General features: G+C 36.8%; 3 protein-coding genes across 4 annotated transcripts; 2 read left to right on the plus strand and 1 right to left on the minus strand.

The window, feature by feature from the left end:
• Nucleotides 1–58: 58 nt before the first annotated feature.
• On the plus strand, nt 59–10,086 carry LOC135689404 (extended synaptotagmin-2). Of its 2 annotated transcripts, none has more exons than XM_065206617.2 (3): nt 59–387; nt 6,172–7,065; nt 7,500–10,086. In XM_065206617.2, the coding sequence occupies exons 2-3, from the start codon at nt 6,243–6,245 to the stop codon at nt 9,137–9,139; spliced, it is 2,463 nt and encodes an 820-aa protein (XP_065062689.2). In that variant the 5' UTR covers nt 59–387; nt 6,172–6,242; the 3' UTR covers nt 9,140–10,086. The 2 variants fall into 2 exon arrangements, with proteins under 2 accessions (XP_065062689.2, XP_065062690.2); XM_065206618.2 differs by lacking the exon at nt 59–387 and adding an exon at nt 1,467–1,584.
• A 140-nt stretch (nt 10,087–10,226) lies between these two features.
• LOC135689411 (myosin-2 essential light chain-like) lies at nt 10,227–14,185 on the plus strand. Its single transcript, XM_065206626.2, has 2 exons — nt 10,227–10,678; nt 12,866–14,185. The coding sequence occupies exons 1-2, from the start codon at nt 10,375–10,377 to the stop codon at nt 13,120–13,122; spliced, it is 561 nt and encodes a 186-aa protein (XP_065062698.2). The 5' UTR covers nt 10,227–10,374; the 3' UTR covers nt 13,123–14,185.
• LOC135689410 (uncharacterized) lies at nt 13,986–20,521 on the minus strand. Its single transcript, XM_065206625.2, has 6 exons — nt 20,229–20,521; nt 18,758–18,819; nt 18,170–18,266; nt 15,118–15,258; nt 14,832–14,942; nt 13,986–14,161 (listed from the first exon to the last, which is right to left on the minus strand). The coding sequence occupies exons 1-6, from the start codon at nt 20,278–20,280 to the stop codon at nt 14,037–14,039; spliced, it is 588 nt and encodes a 195-aa protein (XP_065062697.1). The 5' UTR covers nt 20,281–20,521; the 3' UTR covers nt 13,986–14,036.
• Nucleotides 20,522–20,850: the final 329 nt, after the last annotated feature.

The following is a 20,850-nucleotide window of genomic DNA, read 5'->3' on the forward strand; positions in this document are numbered from 1 at the left end:
AGGCTGCTCCTGTTGTTTACATGGAGATTTCAAAAGAGGCGGGTAGCAACGCTGACACGAGCAAGCAAAACTTATTTGTCTTTTCAACTTCTTAATTATTAATGCTCAACTGAAATAGGCCTATGCTGTGCAGGGAAATAGAGCACCGGTAATATAATGGCTCAAAGCAAAACCACATACATACCTGTGTACTGTCAATGCATATTTATGGTGATCACACTTAGGGAAGATAAAATTGAAGGCTTGATGCATTTTATTATTGAAAGGCCCTGTACCGTGGTTTACTGAGTATTCTTGAAAGTCTCGACGTTGGAAACAGTCAGTTGATATGGTTTATACTTTGTTAAGTGCAATCTATGCGGAGATTAGGTGTTAACAATCAATGAGGTAAGATTGTCTGTTGTGTGTTTATTTGAGCATAAATGTTCTTGTTTATATAGAAGTCTCTTTGTAGAAACGTGCGACGAGCAAATATTTTATCGTCTTGGAATTGTGATTAGAAAATCCATTTTAGATTCACCAGGCCAAGAAGGTCGCTGCAAACATTCAGGTTCGTTTGCAAGAAAGATCTCTTTTAGTGCTTCAAATATCCATCTGGACTTTTCAGTTGATTGTATTTTTCTTATTATGCACGCCTTTAATCAAATCTTGAACTGGAATTAGAATAAAAACGGATTTGTCTTAAGATTAACGATGCTCAGTCAACTCGAAAATCCTGTTGTTTTATCTCATTACATTTCACGAAGATAAGCCAGCCACTACGAATCACTTGTAAGAGCTACACTCTTTTTTATAAGAACCAGTAAATATAAGTTCAGGCTGACTGTTCTTAATTTTTTTCGAAAATCTGAGGCTGGATTGTTCTTAATTTGTTCTTAATCTAATAGAGTGTAAGCAGTGCGAGTGCTAGCTTTTTCGCTCTAGGGTGGTGTATAGGCCTCATTTGCCAACAAAGCGCGTGAGACAGCCGTAATTTGCTGACAAATTTGAATATTCACCGAAAAAGCACCCACACATCGCTAAAAATCCTTTGAGAAAATCGTTGTTCAAAATTGCAGTTTGCAGAAGCTCAGTCTCAGATTGTTCTTAATTTGTTTTCTAACTTTTGACCAATTTTGAGGCTCGTGTTCTTATAAAATTGTTCTTATAAAAAAAGAATGTATACTGTCGGTGTAAATTCGACCTTGAAAGGTAATTTTTGTAATGTCTAATAAATGGTATCTACTACTCTTATTCCCCATGCTTAGATATCAGAAACATATCCCACCAGCTTTGAACTCTTGCAAACATTTGATGGGCTAATCCTAGAGCATAGTACGTTGTTTTCGATGTCATTTTATTTCAAATAAAAAATCGTCGGACAGCTGCAAGATAAAGCACGTTAAATCGCTGTTTAATTAGATTTCTTTTCAACGCTCTATTCTACGGTGACACTAAGGACCTAATGCGCGACCTTACCCGAGAACCCTACCTATTGCGTGTGTGTGTATGGCAGAGGGCAATGGGGAAGTTTGACGCCTGCATTGGAAAATATTGTGTTGTGTTGAATTTCAGATAACCACGATGTTGCCGATGCTGGAATTTGTAAGTATTGGTTATATTGGTAAATATTCGTAACTTTTTATCAGAAATCACTTACTATGAGTGAAGTCGATGAGCTTTTTACTGTTAACACATTGTATAATACCCACTCGTTTTTTATAAGGAACTGGCTATAAGAAACGAGCACTGGACAGTCAGAAAAATTTAAAAAACATCAGTACTCGAAGCAAAAGAAGTAAGAAACTATTAAATCGTGATAAAACTGAGAACAACGAAATTCTGTAAAATTCAAGAACATTATTGCCCTGTTGGCCTAGAACTTAAGACACAAGGAATAAAAATATACTTCCCACATCTAAATACAGCATCGGAACGGAAGCGAATCTCTTGACGTGGTAAAAAAGGTCAAAAAAATTTCATAACATCACTCATGACATCATGATTAAGAAACTCTTAAGAAACAATGAGTATTGAAATTCCAAAACATTAAAAAACTGGAGTACTCAACGTCGACCTTTGTTTCTTATATAAAAAATGAGTGTAGATGCATTACAGGATTCAATTCTTTTGCTAGAATCCTGCTGCTATCGGCGTCAAAACTTAACCTCTGAGTTCAGGTGCTTTCCAAAGCTGTTCAAAAAAATGACGACGCTACTCTTAATAACACTCTTTTTTTATTAGAAACAAAGGATCTTGGATTTTACAAATTTTCGTTGTTCTCAGTTTTATAACGATTTAATAGTTTCTTAATTTTTTTGCTTCGAGTACTAAAGTTTGTTAATTTTTTTCGACTGTCCAGTATTCGTTTCTTATAGCACGTTTCTTATAAAAAAAATGAGTGTATTGTAAGTAAACTATGAAAAATAATTCTTTGTACCAAGTGATACAAATCGGACCATTTAAGAAAAAAATGTATAAAAAATAGGTGACTGTGAAATTTTGAGACCGAAGAAATTTAGGATGAAGTGCTCTTTGAGAGTAACTTTTGTTTCTGTTTGGCTAAAGACGTATCACTTTGATTTTGACGCTGCAATAGCATCATTTATAATTAACACAGAAATTTCTAGATTCTGTTAGCTGTAAGCACTGTAGAGCCTCAAGTTTTCTATGAACATTCAGGGCCCATGTCACGAATTTAAAACTGGGGCGCTAAGGCTTCTTTCCCCTTTTACTACAGCTTTAAAACTACTTGCTTCGCAAAAAAGTTAAGGGGGGGAGGCCATGACCACGGTGGCACGGGCCCTGACATTTTAGCAGGATGGGATTCCTAAGTTGAATACTCATTTAAAATGTTATCACTTCCAAGTATGCACGTTTTTATACTCTCTCTGCCTCCCATAACTATCATGTTCCCTGACGACAAAAATAATGGACATGGATACAAAGCCTCTTTAATTTCTGAATGTCGATGTATGGTCGCGGGAATGCTCAGTGCTGAATTCTAATCGGTAAATTAAAAAAGACAGGTAAATTAAACTTTGCTGGTAGAGGAACGTGTTTACTTTTCGCTGTCAAAAACAGCCACTATTTGCTACTCCTCTCTGAATAAGCGCAGCGTTGCATAAATAAGTAATGCTCATCAAAATTAGACCGTATTTATGCAATAACGGTGACCCATCGTGCTTTTGATAAAGTAAATGGAAGTCCTCTTCTAGTGCACATTGGTGAGCTGATTGATTGTATGTATGCATTGCCCACCTGAATTGAGACCCGATGTCTTGCTGGTATGCTGCACTTTCACAGCCGTTGTAAAGTGGGTCAGTTTATTTTGTTTCCCCAGAAGTTGTCAAATCGAAACAGATCCAACAGTGGCATAATCAACGGGCTTGGTGGATCCGAACGAACGACACGGTTACATGGTTTATAAAACCGATATGGATGGGGTTCGGGGATTTGCCCCTGAAAATCTCAATGACTGCCCTTTGAAATTTCTGAAACCCATACTTTAACAAAGAAAAAAGAAAATGCGCAGGGGATTATCTCAAATCGGTAAATTTTCTAAGCTGTGAATTCATTGTGACCCCCACGGTTCTCCCAACAACAATTAAGTTCATTACTCGTTAACGAAGATGACATTTCTTTACTAGTACAAAAATGTTCTCTTCTTTCTTCCAAACTTTCCACACATGCTAGCATGCATTATTTAAAGGCAATCTGTCTCGTTATGGATTGGTATACGAGTACAATAGCTGGAACAATAGCCTAAACACGATTCCAGCGCTCCGCCATATTTTTTACAATGCGATAAATTAAAGGGGGACTGTAAACAATAAAAAATCCCTTTGTTCTTATAATCAATCAACGTCATGACAGATTACCTTTAAATCATGACTTCAATTTCTGTCAAGTCAATTTTCGTCAATGGAAGTTTTTACAGTACAACTTCTGAGATCCCTGGGTCAAAGTACTTGAAGGTGGTTTTTAATACTACGGGGTACTGGCCGAACTTCAGGTCAATCTGTTGGCAGCGGAAATGCAACAGAAATTTGGATTCCGTGCCGGTTAAAAGCAGTTTTCTACGGCTAAGTCTACGTTGGTTGAATTTTCTAGCTCTCCGCTTTATTGAGGCAAAAAACATGCTGCAAAGCTGTCTAGGTCAAAAAGGGACATGAATGCAAAGCTGTCCAGGTCAATCAGGCAATCATAAGTTATAATCATCTAAGATTAGGATAAGAATCACCTAAGACCTGGGGTACCTTGCTAAAGAGCCAGAAAGGGGGCTAGAAGCCTCTTCTAAGACCACACCCGTGTCCTCACCCTGTACATTGTATTGTTTTAAATAAATCATATTGTTGGGTAAATGAGATCATTCAAATTATTCACCGACTCTATAAAGGCTAATAGTAGTTAGGGTTAGGGTTAAAGGCTAATAGTAGTTGCTCATTCATATCAATAGCGAGGGTTAATTCACATTGCCAAGTAAGTAACTTGCCCAACCAAACATATACCGTGTGAATGAAGAAAAGGCCACTGTAGCAGGCTGCTCTACGGGCTCCAAGGAGTTCTTGCGGCGAAAAGTCGATGAAGCCCCGTATGCCGGGGCGAAATATTAGCCTTTACTGATTTACGTGTTTTTATTGTTGTTTATTCTCGGCGTATTGCGGTGTTTCATATTTGCTACAAACATATACTGGCTTGTTAAAAAGGGCTCAGGCCCGTAGCCAAGGGGTGGCATGGAGTGGCAATGCAAGGAAAACGCCACGAACTGGTTTACAGACCTTGCGACTACTAGCTAATAAAATTTTTCAAACAACTCACTGCCAATAATGTTCCACCAAGTAGTGTGCTAACTTCGAGTGAATCAGTTATGTTAAGAAAAGTTGTTCAAATTGGCGCGGTCTAAGCATCTTACTGTGTTGTTGTTGTTGTTGTTATCGTTTTCAAAAGTGTCCGTTTTCGGTTTTCAAACTGCGTTTTGCGTTTTCGAAAGTCTCCGTTTTCAAAGTGCGTTTTCGAAGGTCTCCGTTTTCAAAGTGCGTTTTCAAAAGTCTCCGTTTTCGCAGCGGAGCAGTGTTAACACAAGGTGAAAACGGATACTTTTTATCCGTTTTCATTGGAATCCAGAGCAATGTGAACAGGGCCTAAAAAGAAGGTGTATAAAAGCATATGACCAATATCTTGTAATTCAGCAAAAGTTCATTGTGACCTCATGAAACAAAGTCCTGACACAGGATCATCTGCTTTTCCTTACAATAAAAACTTAAGACCTTAAGGGGAAGATTCTGGATTCATTACCTGATTTTCACAAATCATGAAACAAGATTATCTCAAATTAGGTTAAGGAGTGATTATCTACTTAAGATGAAGTACATCGTTTCGTAAGATTTGTTGATCCAGCATCTGCTGGTCACGAGCACGTGCTGATTTAATCTGTTATTTTTTATAAAAGCCTTTAAGTTCGTGGACGGACACTTAGCCTAATCACGAAATGTCGCTGCTCCTCTCTAGTTAAATGCTACATCTGCTGAGTTCCTTGTAAAATTTTCATCAGATCAGGATTTGTGTGTCTGTTAAGGTATTGGGACGGCACATAACATATTTGTTTTGTTGTCGCTTCTCTCCCATGAAAATAACTAACTGATTTTGACCCAGTGAATTGAAGTGAAGTGAAGTCCCAGCATGTTTTGTGCGAAAATTTTCTTTTTAAACACCAACCAATTAAGTTTACAACTGTAATTAGATTATACAGTTATCAATACTTTTGGATATATACCTTTTTAATGATATATGGATTCTACTTAACTTCTCTTTCATTTCCTACTTTAGTTGCTCATTTTCTGTATCTTTTATTTCATATGACACTTTTGCAAGTGCTTCTTGGGTGGAGCACAAAATTACTTTGCCCGAAATAAAATAACTTTCGAAACTGTTTTTACATGCAAAAGACAAACAATTTGCTTTCCCTTTTCTGCTTTGTAATTTAATGTACCTGTACTGCATAAAGCCCAAATGAGTCTTTGAAAGCTTGAGATGACAAATTTAAACTGGGTTGTTTTAGTTAACTTTGTCATGAAAAGTAGAATTATTGCCATGCTTCTGTTATTTGTTTTGAATTCTATGTGCAGGACACCTGGACCTTGTTAGACCACAAGACCCTTTAATCCTTATGAATGTTTGTTTCTTCAACAGGTCAACTCCAGGAGGCTAAAGTCGGAAACAACGGTTTCGAGAGCACCTTTCTGATAACCTTGAATCGAAATATGACAGAATCTGCTGCAGGCAAGACTGGCATTGCTGCCGAGTCCTATGGAACAACTGCCTTTATTTTGAATATATCATGGATGTTAGCCCTGTTACTTGGCGTCTGGTTGGCTGGTAGCTGTGGCTTAAGCTTTGCCTGGATAATTATTAGCTGCGTTGTTTTGGCTACGTTTTTCAAACAAAGAGCAGATAGAAACGTTAAACGTACTCTGGCTAGAGCAATTGCTAATGAAAAAGCGGCTATTAAACTTTGCCCTGAGTTACCATCATGGGTGAATTTTCCCGACGTAGAGCGTGCAGAATGGTTGAACAAGGTTATTCGTCAAGTGTGGCCCTTTGTTGGGAAGGCCCTGGATAAGATGCTGCGAGAAAGTGTGGAGCCAGTGCTCAGGACCAAGGTCCCATCCACGCTAAGCGGTATTCGGTTTGATACTATCAGAATAGGTGATCTTCCTCCGCGAATTGGAGGCATCAAAGTGCACACTGACAATCTAAAGCGTTCAGAGGCGATTCTTGATGTGGATATAATTTACGCTGGCGATGCAAAAATTATTCTGGCTACTAAAGGGGTTAAGCTAGGCGTGGAGGACCTAGAGATACGAGGGACACTGCGAGTGTTGCTTTATCCACTCATCCCAGATCTTCCTCTTATCGGTGGGTTGACCATGTACTTCATCAACAGACCTTTGATCAACTTCGACTTGACAAACGTATTGAATTTCCTCGAAACACCAGGAGTCAACACGCTTCTACGCAACGTTATTGATGATGCAATCGCCAGCTTCGTCGTCCTTCCAAATAAAATCGCAATATCCCTCTCAGGTTAGTACATTTTATGTTTATTATGCACCATTGCAAGCCGCCCTAGATCGAGCCATTCTAACGAAAACAAATATAGTCAAATAAGCTGCTGTTACGAAAACAAATAAGAAGAATTTCCATTAGATAATAAAACTGATAATTCTTGACATCATAAACTTCTTTTGTTATAATTTTCAAAATTTGCATATGCATGACTACCATCAATTTCAAAAATTATGTTATGCCAATGTTATGTTATACTATGTTAACTTTTTTGCCAACCATACTCCCTTCTCTCAATAAGTACATTAAGAAACCCTGATTAAGTCAATCGAAGTTTTTCATTTCCCTTCATTTGCTCTTTGAATCTTACTGAAAAGGTGTGTCTCCAACTGCCACTACAGGTATGTTTGCATAAACTGCAGGTTGATAGAAATGACATATTTCGTTTTCAGGTCAAGTCAACAATGGTGAGCTTAAAAATCGTCTTCCCGACGGTGTGCTCAGAATTAAAGTTGTTGAAGGTGCTGATCTTGAGGCCAAGGATTTAAAATTTCTTGGAAGTAGTGGCACTTCAGACCCCTATATAACATTGACAATTGGAGCAGAAAAATTTTCAACCACCATCAAGTCATCGACGCTAAATCCGACCTGGAACGAAACATTTGAGGTTCTTTTAGAAGAAAGTAGCAACAGAAAGATAGATGTGACAGCCTTTGATAGGGATCGGCTTCCGTCTAGGGATGAGAGTCTTGGAGATAAAAGCTGGGCACTGAGCAAGGTGATTGAGACAGGATATCAGGATGTATGGCTTGCTCTAGATCATGTTAAATCTGGTAAGATCCACCTGCAAATGACTTGGTTCACTCTGAACTCGTCCTCAGAATCTGTGAAAACTGCTGTTGGGACCACGCCTTCCAAAAGAAGCACTTTGACTAAAGCCGTACTGATTGTCCATATTGATTCTGCCTCGAATCTACCAAGAAGCCGCCACTCAAATTCGGCCTGCAATCCAGTTTGTAAAGTGATTGTCGGCAGTACGACCTTCAAGACTCACAAGCTCAACGAAACTGTTGATCCAGTTTGGGAGCAATCGCTTGGTTTTCTGGTCCGGGAGCCGGAGCAACAAGACGTAAAATTTCAACTTTGGGACCATAAAAAAGACCGTCTACTCGGTTCGTTGACCTTTAAAATCCGCAGCCTTATGAACGAAGATGATATGAGTTTAAAACAATCGTTTCCTCTTGATGACTGCAGCACAAATGCAAAACTGACTGCTAAATTGACTTTGATGGGATTAAATGAGCCTGTCCAGCCCACGGATGAAGACGAAAATTTTGTCATAGTAGGAAATGAAGGAAAAGAAGAAATCTTGCTGGATCCCAAGTCGGCCAGAGAAGCTACGACCCCAACCACGGAAGAAAGCAGTGGCTCAGGAGAGAACCATAGTCCTTCAAATAAGAGTCGCTCGAACGGCAGTCCTTCTAACGGCAGCCCACCGAATGTCAGCTTTGACGAAGTATTCAACGACAGTAATGAGTTTTCAAGGTCAACTTTAGATAGAACCGGGTCCGGGAAGAGCGACGCAAGCCGGTCAAGAATTGGTACTTTCATGCGAAGGGCCAAACTATTCAGCAGCTCCTCTGCGCTCAATGATGACTTTAGGGCAACGAGCCCTCAGGGAGAAATTAAAATCGCTATTGTTTATCGCCAAGTACAGAAAAGGCTTGTTATAGGCGTTTTCCAGGCTCGTATCTTTGAAACTGGGCAAAACCCTGACGATAACAACAACATAAATCCTTATGTCAGGATTTATTTGTTACCAGACCGTTCGCGGAGCACTCGTCTCACAACTGATGTAGCCAAGCGCACATGCAATCCAGAATTCAGTGAAACTCTGTGGTACGGGATCGACTCTATCGAAACATGCCGAGAGAAAAAGCTAGACATTATGCTTAAATCAGAGACACCGTTGCTGAAACGTGCTAAAGGCATGCGTTACGAGTTAGGACGTGCGATTATTGACTTAGCGAAAGAAGACTTAGCGAGCGAGGAGCCAGAATGGCGGACTCTTTACAAAGTTGAGTCAGATTAGGTGAAATTCGAATATTTAAAAAATAAAAAGAACAATAGGGTGATCAGATTGCTCTAAGGAGGGTGTAGCTTTACGAAGCACTTCAATGAGCAACAGTAACAATTCAGCTATGAAGTAGAATTACTAAAATGTCTAGCGCTATATGCGGGTAATGGAATAAACTGTAGTTTTGAGATATGAGAAGTCTCAAAAAAGCCTGATTAGACCTAATAAAGTACCTTGACTATCGACAAAGGATGCCTGGAAAGAACAGTGTTTTTTTCTCAAAACTAAATGTTTTTGTCAATTTACACCTTGTTTTCTATTGCCAAACATTTGCAAAGTTTAATTTTACTTCATTTTTATCGTTAAAATTTTGTACATTTTTAACTTCAATAGTGTAGAAATAGAAAGCATGAAGGCTTTAAAAAACTGTAACCCTTCAACAATTTTTTTAACCTTAGACCAGGTAGTATACGACACTCTTACTGTAAAATTTCGAAACGTCTATGTACCTCACCCTGGACACCAATGCATTTTATAAATTCTCCACTTCAATATACGACATACGACTTCGTTTTGAAAAATGCTGCTGATTCTTGTGAAAGACGAGAAGCACATTAGATTGATTTCAATTTAGCTAGCTTCCGTTCTTCTTTTGACCGTCAAATTGCTCACATGTTGTCAATAACAATAACAATCTTTTCAAGGTACGCACTGCACTTCCAAATTAAAAATAGGCCTAAATTTTCTTGATTTTCTAGTCACAAAAATACGAAATGGCTTTACTTTTTGCATATTAAAGCACTGAAAAATGTTACAAAAACCAACCTGTTGACATTTTGGAAAATATATTGAGGAAATGCATCTAGATCTTAGAAGAGGGAATTAAATGCCATGATGATATGTTAGCATTTTGGTATTCATGATTACTTTTGGTATTGATAAAAACACTTTAGATTGACACATTTGTTGAGATTGTCTTTGGTCATCTTCTATAGCTTAAAGAGAATAAAACGAAATTCACACTTTTAAAGCTATATTTGCAGTTTATGAATTTCAGTCATTTGAAATTTGGTAAGAAAGCATATTGCTTAATAATGCCCAATTTTGTCGAATTCTAATTTCGAAGGAAATGGTCCTAAAACTGCCGAACTTCAACGAATTTCAGTTCGAATCATGAAATAAGAAAAAAGGAAAAGTCATCGATTAAACTTCAAAAAGAAAATATAATTATTTCATAAAAAGGGGTCTAAATGGCAAATCTAACAGACGATCACGTTGTAGAAGTGATTGGCGCGATCAACATTTTTGACAAGAAGGGCGACGGAAAATTACCAGCTGATAAATTAGTTGATTGTTTGCGCTCGTTGGGACTAAATCCACTTAAATCTGATGTCTCGAAAATTGTTAAAGACATGCAGGAGTGCAATGTTCAAGATAAGATCGACGTCGAAGATTTTCTACCAATTTACGAGTATTTCTTACGGAAAAAGAAGCCAAGTTTTCAAGAGTTATGTGATGGTCTAAAGGCTTTGAATCCCAATGAACAAGTTGATGGTAGGTATGAATTATAAGAAATGCGATAGATTTTATACTGTATAGTGGCGACCCTCGAGGAGCCATTATGGCAGGTTGCAAACAGTGAGTGACAAGTAGCGAAGTGTGAGTGATGATTTGCAAGCGCTGAGTTGCGAATTTTGTTTTCTTTGGCATTCTTTGATAGTAAGTACAGGTGGCCTAACATGAAATGGTTATGAAATGAACAAAGTTCTTTGGTCACTGTACCATTTAACAATAAGAACAGAGAACGTTTCAAGATATCCTTGTCAAATTGATTGATTAGGGATGATTGGTAATGATTTCTAGAGGATGTTTGCACATAGAAGTAGAATGTAAGTACAATAGAAACAAGAGGAATGGGAGGTGAAAAGAGCCTACTTCCCTCATTTCCCTTTTCCATTTCTATTTGCTCTTCCAAGACTCTACCGTCTGGTTCTCAAGGTAACACTATCAAACTGAGCAACATTTCCACCTGGATATTGTTTTAATAATAAAACTCTTAACTATCTATCAAATGAGAATGAAGCTCTTGTTTGAGAGTAAAGCTCTGGTTTATGTGAAGCAGCTTTGATCCACAATACAATTGTTATTACTTAATGCCATTCAGCGCTATGAGATGGAAATTTCTTCTCCGAGCCTTCACCCTAAAGCCCATTTCCAGCGAGAAAAAGTCTTGCGAAGTTTCGCTGCGAAATACTTCACGCGACAAATTCCTTCGAATGCTTCTGTTGACCTCACGACATTGGAGTAGCGTGACAAAGGGATACGGAATATGATTGGCTGTTGAAAGATTTCGCAAGCTAAAAATGAAAAAAGTTAAACTCATTTTAACGTTTTTTCGGCGAGAAATTTCCAGCAAAAGTTCACTGCGCATGCCCAAGACGTATTTCGCGCAAACTTTTTCGCATTTCACTAATTTTTTTTCTCACTGAAGATTGGGCTTAATGTGCATCTGCATATGACGCACCTTTCTCATTGGTTTGAGAAATTGATAGAATGATAGTCCTAAACAATGGGAATCTAGACCCAACAAGCAAGATACTAAACATTGCAGTTTTATTACACTCAATTACCTTTTGTTAAGATTCTGTAACGCATTATTGTCAAAGTTGGTGTCAAACGTAGTTGTGAGAGATAATTCCAGTCCAAACTGGCCCTGATTGAAACCTTATTTCGCGGTTGAGTCTTTTTGAGGTGTAAAGTACGAACTACCATCGTTCTAAGTATCATTAGATATTCTCGGCTATTCTTGATTCAACTTTGCTTATTGAAAATAAAAGACTTTGGCGGATGTGGACATTGCAATCAGACCTTGGTCACGTGGGTACACAATGTTCTGTAAAGCCTTGCTCTCATTACGATAATAGCCCAGGTTCTGTTCAGGCTAAACTAAACCGGGTCAAATCTCAGCTTTGTTTACAATAAAAAATCTTAAGGCCGTGGAGCATATTACGTACTGAGGGGGCTTAAACAATTTTTGAGGGGGGAGCTAAAATGCCCAAAAGCAATTGCAGGGTGATTTTTGTATCATTGTAGGTAAATTTTGGAAATATTTTGGAGGGGCTATAGCCCCCCTCCTAGCAACCAGCTTCCGCGGGCCGGGCCTTGGTCTTCCATTGTAGTGACTGTACAGGATTTACACCAAAAAAGAAAACAACAATGAAAAATGAATTGCTCTACCTATTATCTTCGAAATGTTTCAGAACCAAAAGATGCCAATACTCAAAGACTGTTCTGTTTGTACTTTGAAACCTCGACGAAAAAAAGGGAAATTCCATAAAGATAAGGTTGGAGAGGATAAATATTTTCTTAAATATTTAAATATAGCTGAAAGAAACAGATGGTTCAACCGTGAGAGTAACCGCACAAACACGGCTAGAGCCGGATACTGTGTTCCTGGACAACGATTTTCAACTACCAATTCCAACTGGATATAAATAATCAAAAATACATTATCTATAATATGATCTTGTTTCTTTTTCCAGCAACAACTGCGAGCGTCTGAGAAATGTTCTCAGTATTTACAGGTGTTCGCTCAATACACTCACACGATATGAACCGTAGGTGAACTGGGTTTGCTTTTCGTTTCACTCTATAATCACTCAATGATATTCGTATGATCAAACTATGCCTCTACGGAGAAAGACAGTGCTATCAAGCAAGATTTGTTCTCTCTGTCCATAGGTGGAATCATTCCAGCTGTTGACCTCAGAATTGCGCTAACATCAATTGGAGACAAGCTCAGTGACGATGAATGCAACTCAATTCTAAAGCAAGTGATGAGCAAAAAGGAACTTGTTGACATAGAAAAGCTGGTTCATTTAGTGATGGGAGACACAACAGAAGATGAAAATCACGTGTCAACTCCTTTCATCCCTAACGCTCAGATTACCCATCAGCAACCAACAGGCTCTAAAGCAGTCTTCAAAATTTTAGACTAGAAAACTAACTAAGCTTCATTTCATCAGTTCTTTTCGGTTCAAAACGATGTTTTTATTCTAAATTCAATTCCAGACTACTAAAAAAGTGACATCTGTTGGCATATTTCCAAATAGAGATGGCAAAGCCAAGAACTTCTTTAACAAAAAAACAATAAATGCAAAGTGTATCCCTTTCTTGAAATAGGTGAGAGAGCAGTGAACCCTTCTCCACTAAATGGCATCAAAATGGTCACTTGCATTTGGACGCGAAGTGAAACTGTGTTAACGTGAAATGAGAAAACAACTAATCTAATTTGCTTTATAGGAAATAATTTTATCGTATATTTGAAAGCTCAAAATAAGCGATCTTTCGATATTAAAAGCAATGTTAGCTTCCCGGCCCCTTCCCCCTCTCTGCCGATATAAAGGATGTTTATTGTTACGCTGTGAGAATGTAAAAGTAAAACGATCCGCTTATTTTTATTGGTTGTGAAATTTCCTTTATGTGATCTTTTGCATCTACGAGCTAGAAGACCACTTATCATTTGAGCCAACGCGATTGATAGATGCATAGACAGCATTCAAAGTGCAAATATCGTATCATTTCAGGTTGAAGCACATAAAGATATGTTTAAGAAATAAAAATGATACTAGCTTGAGAGTAAACTAATATTTCAATTGTTCAGTTACACATTATACTTTTGGAACTGAGCGAAATTACAAAGCAGAACAGAAATATATTTATGTCTATATGTAGCCTAAAACCCTTTGAGATTATGACACGGTGCTTAACAAAACTTTAGCTGTGAAGTGAACAACATCCTACACAAACTACAAACTCATGTTTCATACTCGGCTTGTCAATAGGTCCAATCATACTCAAATAAACACATATCCAAAATTTTATTAATCAACAAAACTTTACAATACAATAATCACGCCCAGTTGGGAGTTGAGGACAGTGTCTGTCCACGGCTATTCCACAGTTTATCGCCAACAATGTATAAAACAGCTATGCTTCCACCAATTGCACTGGCGAATCCAATTGCACGTACTCCACCTAGAAAAAAAATGGCTTTTAAAAGAAGATAAACAATCATAAAAGACTTTGCCAGCAGCCAAAACCAGCAACTGGGAGCTTTCATCTGTGTGGTCCTTTTGTTAAATGCTTTCGTTTCCATTTTCCTAATTTACTACCAGAAAACGTGTCACCTTGCTTTTTCATGTCAACCCTTAATATATTGTGGCAGTTACTGACGGGGATAGAGTTCTTAAGCGATGGCGTTTCTATATCTAAAATTTTGAACTCCGATCTCATAACCTGAAAGAGCATAATGAAATATCTCTAAATGTACCAAATCATGCAAATGTGTTACGAATTGGATGAGACATGGCCACATGAGCACAGGCTCTCTCCCCCATCATACCTCCTCTATAATTTGGTCTCTGTTCATGAAAAGCAGCAATGCATTAGCAAACTTCAAATCTTTCATTGGCCAAATCTCGCCAATATAATACATATGGATGAATACGAGTGCAGCACGAGACTTATGGACATAAATGTCACAAAGAAGCAAGATAAATACCATGATAGTTTACATTTCCCATCTCTGGATTTAGATCATGTTGTCCTGCCTTATAAAAAATAAGTTAAAAGCTCCAACATAACTGTGTGCTGCTTAACCCAGCTTCTTGAAACAATGTAATCAAATTTTTTTGATGCAAGGTACCTGTTGATCGGAACAGAGCTCCAGTTGTAACAGCAGCTGCCACAGAATTATACATATCTTCTGTTCCTCTGGCCTTTTCGATTGCAGTGTTTATACTACAGTACATCAAAGCTGCAGTAGAAAAAGTTATAAGCAACTCATACGTCCATAAAAAAGCTTTCTTTGCAAAAAACATCAAAATAAATAACTCCTTTATGAAAACAATACTAATACTAGAAATGATTTAAAAATAAACATAGCCTGAAAATAATATAAGTCAGCCATTTGATTCTATCAATATACATACCAAGGACACCCAAGCTGTTTGCAACAAAGGGCCCTCTTCTAGTCATCCCATTTAACACACTGTTTAATCGCAGCTTCATTGTTCTTCCATCAGGATTACGCAGCCCTTCATATAATCCCCAGGTACCTCCGACAGTCAGTCCTTTAAAAAAATCATAAAAATTAGAGAAAGCCATGTTGAGTTTTCTAATACAGCGTTAAAAAATCAATCATAATATAAGATAAAAAGCACTTCTGCAGACTAAAAACAATTTTTTAGCATTAATTTAAAGGCATTTGACATGCATAAGTACAGCGAATCAAAAAATAACTTTTCGCCAAATTGATCAGAGCACGCGCACAAGAAAGGAATTGGAAACCGCTCACGTGAAACCACTGCACGCTGCTCTAGGGTTTCACCGATTTGCAGAAAAGCGAAAACTGTTCACGTGTTTTGCTCTTTGCGCAATTTGATTGGTCAACCGTTCGTGGTTGAGTGGCTGCAAGCCACTTTTAACTGTGTCAAATGTCTTTAACATATATACAAAGTTTCAAAACGTATTTGGGCAATTTAGCACAAAAGGCCCTTTCTGGGCTTCCTAAAATCTGATATTGCAAAAACTCTGATGGTAAAAGGGTTATTAAAACTGATAAAATAAAATACCCTAGTGTCTACTTCAATTTTCTTTTTCATCATTTCCCTCAATTTTAGGCTGCAATAAGATTATCATATTTCTTCAAAAATTTGACAAAAGTCAGCTTTCCAAAACAGGTGCTCATTTGATGGCATGGGACACTCATTAGAAGGGTGCTCATTTAAAAGACAATGTTTTTGAGTGGTGCTCATTTGAATTTTAGATTGAAATTTAATTTCAGTCTGAGTTATTTTCGTTCTCTCTTTTGTAATTTGTGAATTTTCCCGTACTCTCGTGCTCTCTGTGGTATGGTCTTGTAATACCTTGCTTCATTTTAGATTAATATGAATATAAAAGAAATTTCAGACTAACAAACGCAATCTTTGCAAATAGCTATAAGAAATTAAAAAAACAATCATTAGAGATTTGTGGTGAATTCAGACGATGAAAGTTATAAAAGGGAGGGTTCTTGTTAGATGGAAATATTTTGAAAAAAATTCTCATTTAAGGAGGTACTCTTTCAATGGGGGTATTTTTCGAGGAAACATAGTACTGGAAATCCTGATGTTATAAGGCTTTTTATGTGCGCTTCAAAGGATAAATGATGCCCAATATGCTTTGCATAAACATTAGACAATATACAAGGGTATATATATTAGACAATTTACAATATACATAACCATTATCATTTATATGTTTATGCAAGTCTACTGCATTGGCTATGATAGTGAGTGACTTTCGTTGATTTTCAGATATTTTCAACTTCATATCACAGCATATCAATAAACCTATGAATATTTTCCCAATAAAGTCTGTATCATTATTATTATTTATATTATATTATATATAATTTATATTAGTATTGCCCTTAGTGTTTGTCAAATTAAAACAAGGTTATTTATGCAAGGATTTTAGTCTTTTTACTTCCAAATTTTGTAACCCAGTAAGGTTATCAATAACATGCAAATAATAATACTTGTATGTATTAACTGTAAGAAAAAATTTCTAGCTAAAAATAAAACAATAAATGGGAACCAAATGCATAGAACAACACTTATCCTATAAAACTGACTCATAACATTAAGTGCACAATTTGATGTTTGCAAACAAGAGAAAAAATCATGATGAACTGACACAAAAATTGAGTCAACATGCTTCTATCAAGCCTCTCCCAGAAAAAAAGTATGCAAGCTAAAAAAGACTCCTGGTGGTTTGCCTGTGTGGGCTGTTTTTATCTATTTATATTTGAGTATATAATAGGCAAAAATATATATAGTACCTTGCCTACTTGTAAATATTCCTTATTATAAAAAGCAATTTTTTTGTGAATTACTACTCCTTAAAATGACAAAAGAGATATTTAATTTTTTGGCAAAATGACAAAGTTTTGTGTAGAAATACGGATTTATTGAGTAGGATCCATTGAAACCCATTTTTCAAGAATTAAGAGGAAATTGTTTTTCTCTTGTATGTTTTTATCTTGTATGTCCTAAAAGACCCAATGGTTTTTTAAATAGTCATGCGTTTTTTCTTAAGTTATCTCTATTTTTAAATTTTTCACCGTCTTGTCTGGGGAGAAGAGCCAAAATCACGAAAATGAGGCTAGGGGTAGGTGCACAAAAAAGCAATAATCTCTGGGACTGAATGGGTTAAAGGGTAACAGAAGATACAGTTTATTTGCATTGAAAATCCAAGAAATACAACTGAAATACACTTCCTTTCTATAAAAAATGAAGGCCAATGTTGAGTACTCCAGTTTCTTGACAGTATGAAAATCATAATGCTCCTTCTGTTTTAAGAGTTTCTTAATCTGAAAATAGCACAGATGAGTGGAAACATATAATGCTGCAGCTCTTTTTGTCATCTCTTACCTAGTTTAAGTGTCCAAGAACCCTTTCTGTTTTTGCTTTGAGAAATTAAGTTTTTAAATTGTTTTTCAAATTGCCCAGGACTTGTGTCTTATAGCCTGTTTCTTCTAAATAATGAGCAAATTCGTAAAACAAATTTTGTACTTGACAGCAGGCCTTTTTATACAAAATTTAGCTTTACACAAGTGGCCTAGCACTTGCTTGATTTCTCTTACACAGCAATTACTTGAGGTTAAACCAATCTAATGAGCAAGAATAAATAAACAGATATCCCGTCTAAATGTGCTTCATTGATTATGGTACAACAGGAAGACCATATAAATTTACTCAATGACTGCTTTTTTAGGGTTATTTATTGTCCAATGTGTTCTTTCAGACCCTTATTCCGATGTTTTATACTCTGAGGAGTGTCAGGCAAAAAAGCTTTAAGTAGCATGTTGTGAAATATTTGCTTATTCAAAGCCATTTTCAAGTTCTATATTCTCATAAAATTGATCAATAGAATATATAATTGAAACAAACATCAAAACAGATTTCTCACAAAATTTATGGCAGCTTCAACCACACCTACCAGTCATATATGAAGTTCCTATACTTGAAAACATTCTTTCTCCCCAGCCTCTCTTCTTTTGAGAATCTGTTGCAAACACAAATTCTGCTCCTCCATCCTATGATATACAACAGAACTTCAAGCATGATACTTAAAAAATGGTTTTATCGAAAAAAAATGAAATGGTGAGTTGTAAGAACTCTTAGAAGTCAGAAAAAGAAATTTTAAGCCATTTAAAAGTTGATACAATATTCAATTTTCTTTAAAAAAATTAGTACTTGACTTGACTTAAAATACACAGAGGCTGGCATCACATCGTTCCAGTTTCCATGCAATTAGAAAGTTTGCACCATTTTTCTTGATCCTATCAAACTGGCTCATAGTGCTTTATGAGTTGCAGCATACTATCAGCGTTCATGAATAAGCCAAACCAAAATATGAACCAGAACCAAATTTCGTTTTTAAAATCAACTTTAATCAACTAGAAATGGATGATAACATGAACATTGACCATACAAGGCTACCAATTGAAACCATGGCAGAATAAAAGAAAGAAAGTACACTAAGTAGTTTAAAAGCTTTTGATTTAAATAAGGTTCGAATTCTTACTTGATTGAGGTATGATGGATCAATGTTTAAATATGGTGATAGACTTCCTCCTGATGAGTGTACTGTAAAAACAATTATCATTCATTAATCAAGACCCTGTCATAAACATCTAAATGGCCTTTTGCAAGTAAAAATTTTTTGAGACATTTAACACTTATATATATAATGTTGATAGTATGTCAACATTTTCAATCTTTATAAATATATAAAAAACCTGGGATGGTACACCCAAGAGGCAGATTCAGGACTTTAGGTTTTTTGCAGCACAACGTTTCAAAGTTTAGGACCATGCCCTCTACAATCACTAGACCAATTTAGTACCTTGGCAAAAACAAAAAAACAAGAATGAAATAGGAATTCCTTTTTAAGATATCCTACAGGAAACATAGCTTGTGAAATGAGCTATAGTCAAGTGTTGCTTTGAAGAGGAAAGAGAGCAGTGAAATACCATCCTATCCATTAAGGACACATTTTTGAACCAAAACTCTAACTTCACTAAATGTGATGTGGGTTTAATGTCTTTCCTGCTTTTCCAAAGCACATCCCCTGCAATATTCATAGATCATCTCCAAGTTTGTGATGCCAAGAAGGAATTCTATTGCTTTATAGCAAATTCCAATTTCTCAGGTGGGCCAACCAGCAAACAAATAATGGTGGATAGAGGCTGCTTTGTGTATTTTTGGCTGTGAAGCTTCTTTAGAGAGAAGTTCTTTTTAGAATGAAAACCTAAATTTGTTTGATTAACCTTGTTTGATGACCTTGTTTGATGACCTTTGATGTTTGTTTGTTTGATGACCTTATTGACCTACAGAGGAATTTACAAATCTTGACGATATAGGCCGCCATTGTATTTATGGTGGTTTTTCCTCCACTCGTGTCATGGTATATTGATCTCCAAGATGGTCTATCGTAGCTAAACTCTGGTTGTTTATTATCAACAAAACAGAACATTTGATTTGCCTTAATTTAAATATCAGATAATTATCTGTTCATTGTTTTATCTTGTATATATCTGGTACATTGTTAGAAATTTTTCAGATGCAAAGGAACTGGGCATTGCTTGAGCTACAAAGGCTTTAGCCTGGATCTTCCTCTTCTGCTCACTTTGCTAATGCACCAACATTTCTCTCATTGTGGGGACACTCAAATGAAACCATACATAAGATAAGGTTGACCTAAGAATCAGCATCTAAAGAGGTCCATTAGCACTGGAACTTGAACTCTCCCTGGTTAATGTCATTGATAATGAGTGCGGATGAAGTAATCCAGCAATCCACTGTGATTTATCACAGTAAAAAGCCAGGGAGACTTAGGCGAGTGTTCGTATTTCGTCGTATGCTGAAAGTTTTTGCGCTTTCTTTTAAAAACATGGTGCTGGCATTTTCGTGTGGTAGGCTACAATAATGCGGTGTAATTATCTTGCAATTTTTAGCAACAATTTTGAAAACTGACCAAATATTTAACTACTTACATGATACATTTAGGCTTGAATTATCGTATTCTCTGTCATTTGAATTGAACATCTTGATTTAACTTTACCAACGAGGGCTTGATGACGCCACAGCAACAACTACTGGTAAATTTTTAGCCTTTACGACCACGTTAAGAGCTTTAAAGCGACACAGATCGGTATAGGTGACCTTCACAGTTTTCAAATTGATTGATGGTATTTCAGTAGGTCCTCATTTTGCAAGCTCTAGGCTAAAGCTCCCTACAGAAACCTAGACTTGAGAAACACAAGGCCAAAAAGATCCGCGTTCACGCACGTCCCAGACATGAGGCTTATGCAAGATAACTTAGCCTCTTTTCAATAATGCTCCATCGCAGAATCATCAAATCAAGATTCAAACTCCTAACGGAAACATTTTTCAGCAATGCAAAAGATTCTATACCCAGGGGCGCCGTGGCTTGGGGTGGGAGCACGTGTCCCCCATGATCAACTATTCGACAATTTATCGGAAATTTCGTATCTGTTCGGCAAAAGAATGCTTGTAAATCATAGAAAAGCAAGAAAGTCCAAAGGAACTAATCAGCATAAGAAGGAAGATATAAACAGAAAAAAACTCCTGAAGACAGTAAAACTCGTGGTTATT

This window comes from Rhopilema esculentum, chromosome 5 (genome assembly GCF_057945365.1).
Source record: "Rhopilema esculentum isolate cy_ngs chromosome 5, ASM5794536v1, whole genome shotgun sequence".
In the NCBI taxonomy this organism is placed as follows: Eukaryota; Metazoa; Cnidaria; class Scyphozoa; order Rhizostomeae; family Rhizostomatidae; genus Rhopilema; species Rhopilema esculentum.

What these genes read in the sequence shown, in the direction of transcription:
- LOC135689404 (XM_065206617.2), top strand. Translation starts at nt 6,243, where the DNA reads ATGACAGAATCTGCTGCAGGCAAGACTGGCATTGCTGCCGAGTCCTAT. An exon ending in AATCGCAATATCCCTCTCAG is followed by an intron (nt 7,066 to 7,499) that starts GTTAGTACATTT and finishes TTTCGTTTTCAG; the next exon opens with GTCAAGTCAACAATGGTGAG.
- LOC135689411 (XM_065206626.2), top strand. Translation starts at nt 10,375, where the DNA reads ATGGCAAATCTAACAGACGATCACGTTGTAGAAGTGATTGGCGCGATC. An exon ending in TCCCAATGAACAAGTTGATG is followed by an intron (nt 10,679 to 12,865) that starts GTAGGTATGAAT and finishes CTCTGTCCATAG; the next exon opens with GTGGAATCATTCCAGCTGTT.
- LOC135689410 (XM_065206625.2), bottom strand. Translation starts at nt 20,280, where the DNA reads ATGTTCAATTCAAATGACAGAGAATACGATAATTCAAGCCTAAATGTA. An exon ending in ATCCATCATACCTCAATCAA is followed by an intron (nt 18,267 to 18,757) that starts GTAAGAATTCGA and finishes TGTATATCATAG; the next exon opens with GATGGAGGAGCAGAATTTGT. An exon ending in AGGAACTTCATATATGACTG is followed by an intron (nt 15,259 to 18,169) that starts GTAGGTGTGGTT and finishes ATTTTTTTAAAG; the next exon opens with GACTGACTGTCGGAGGTACC.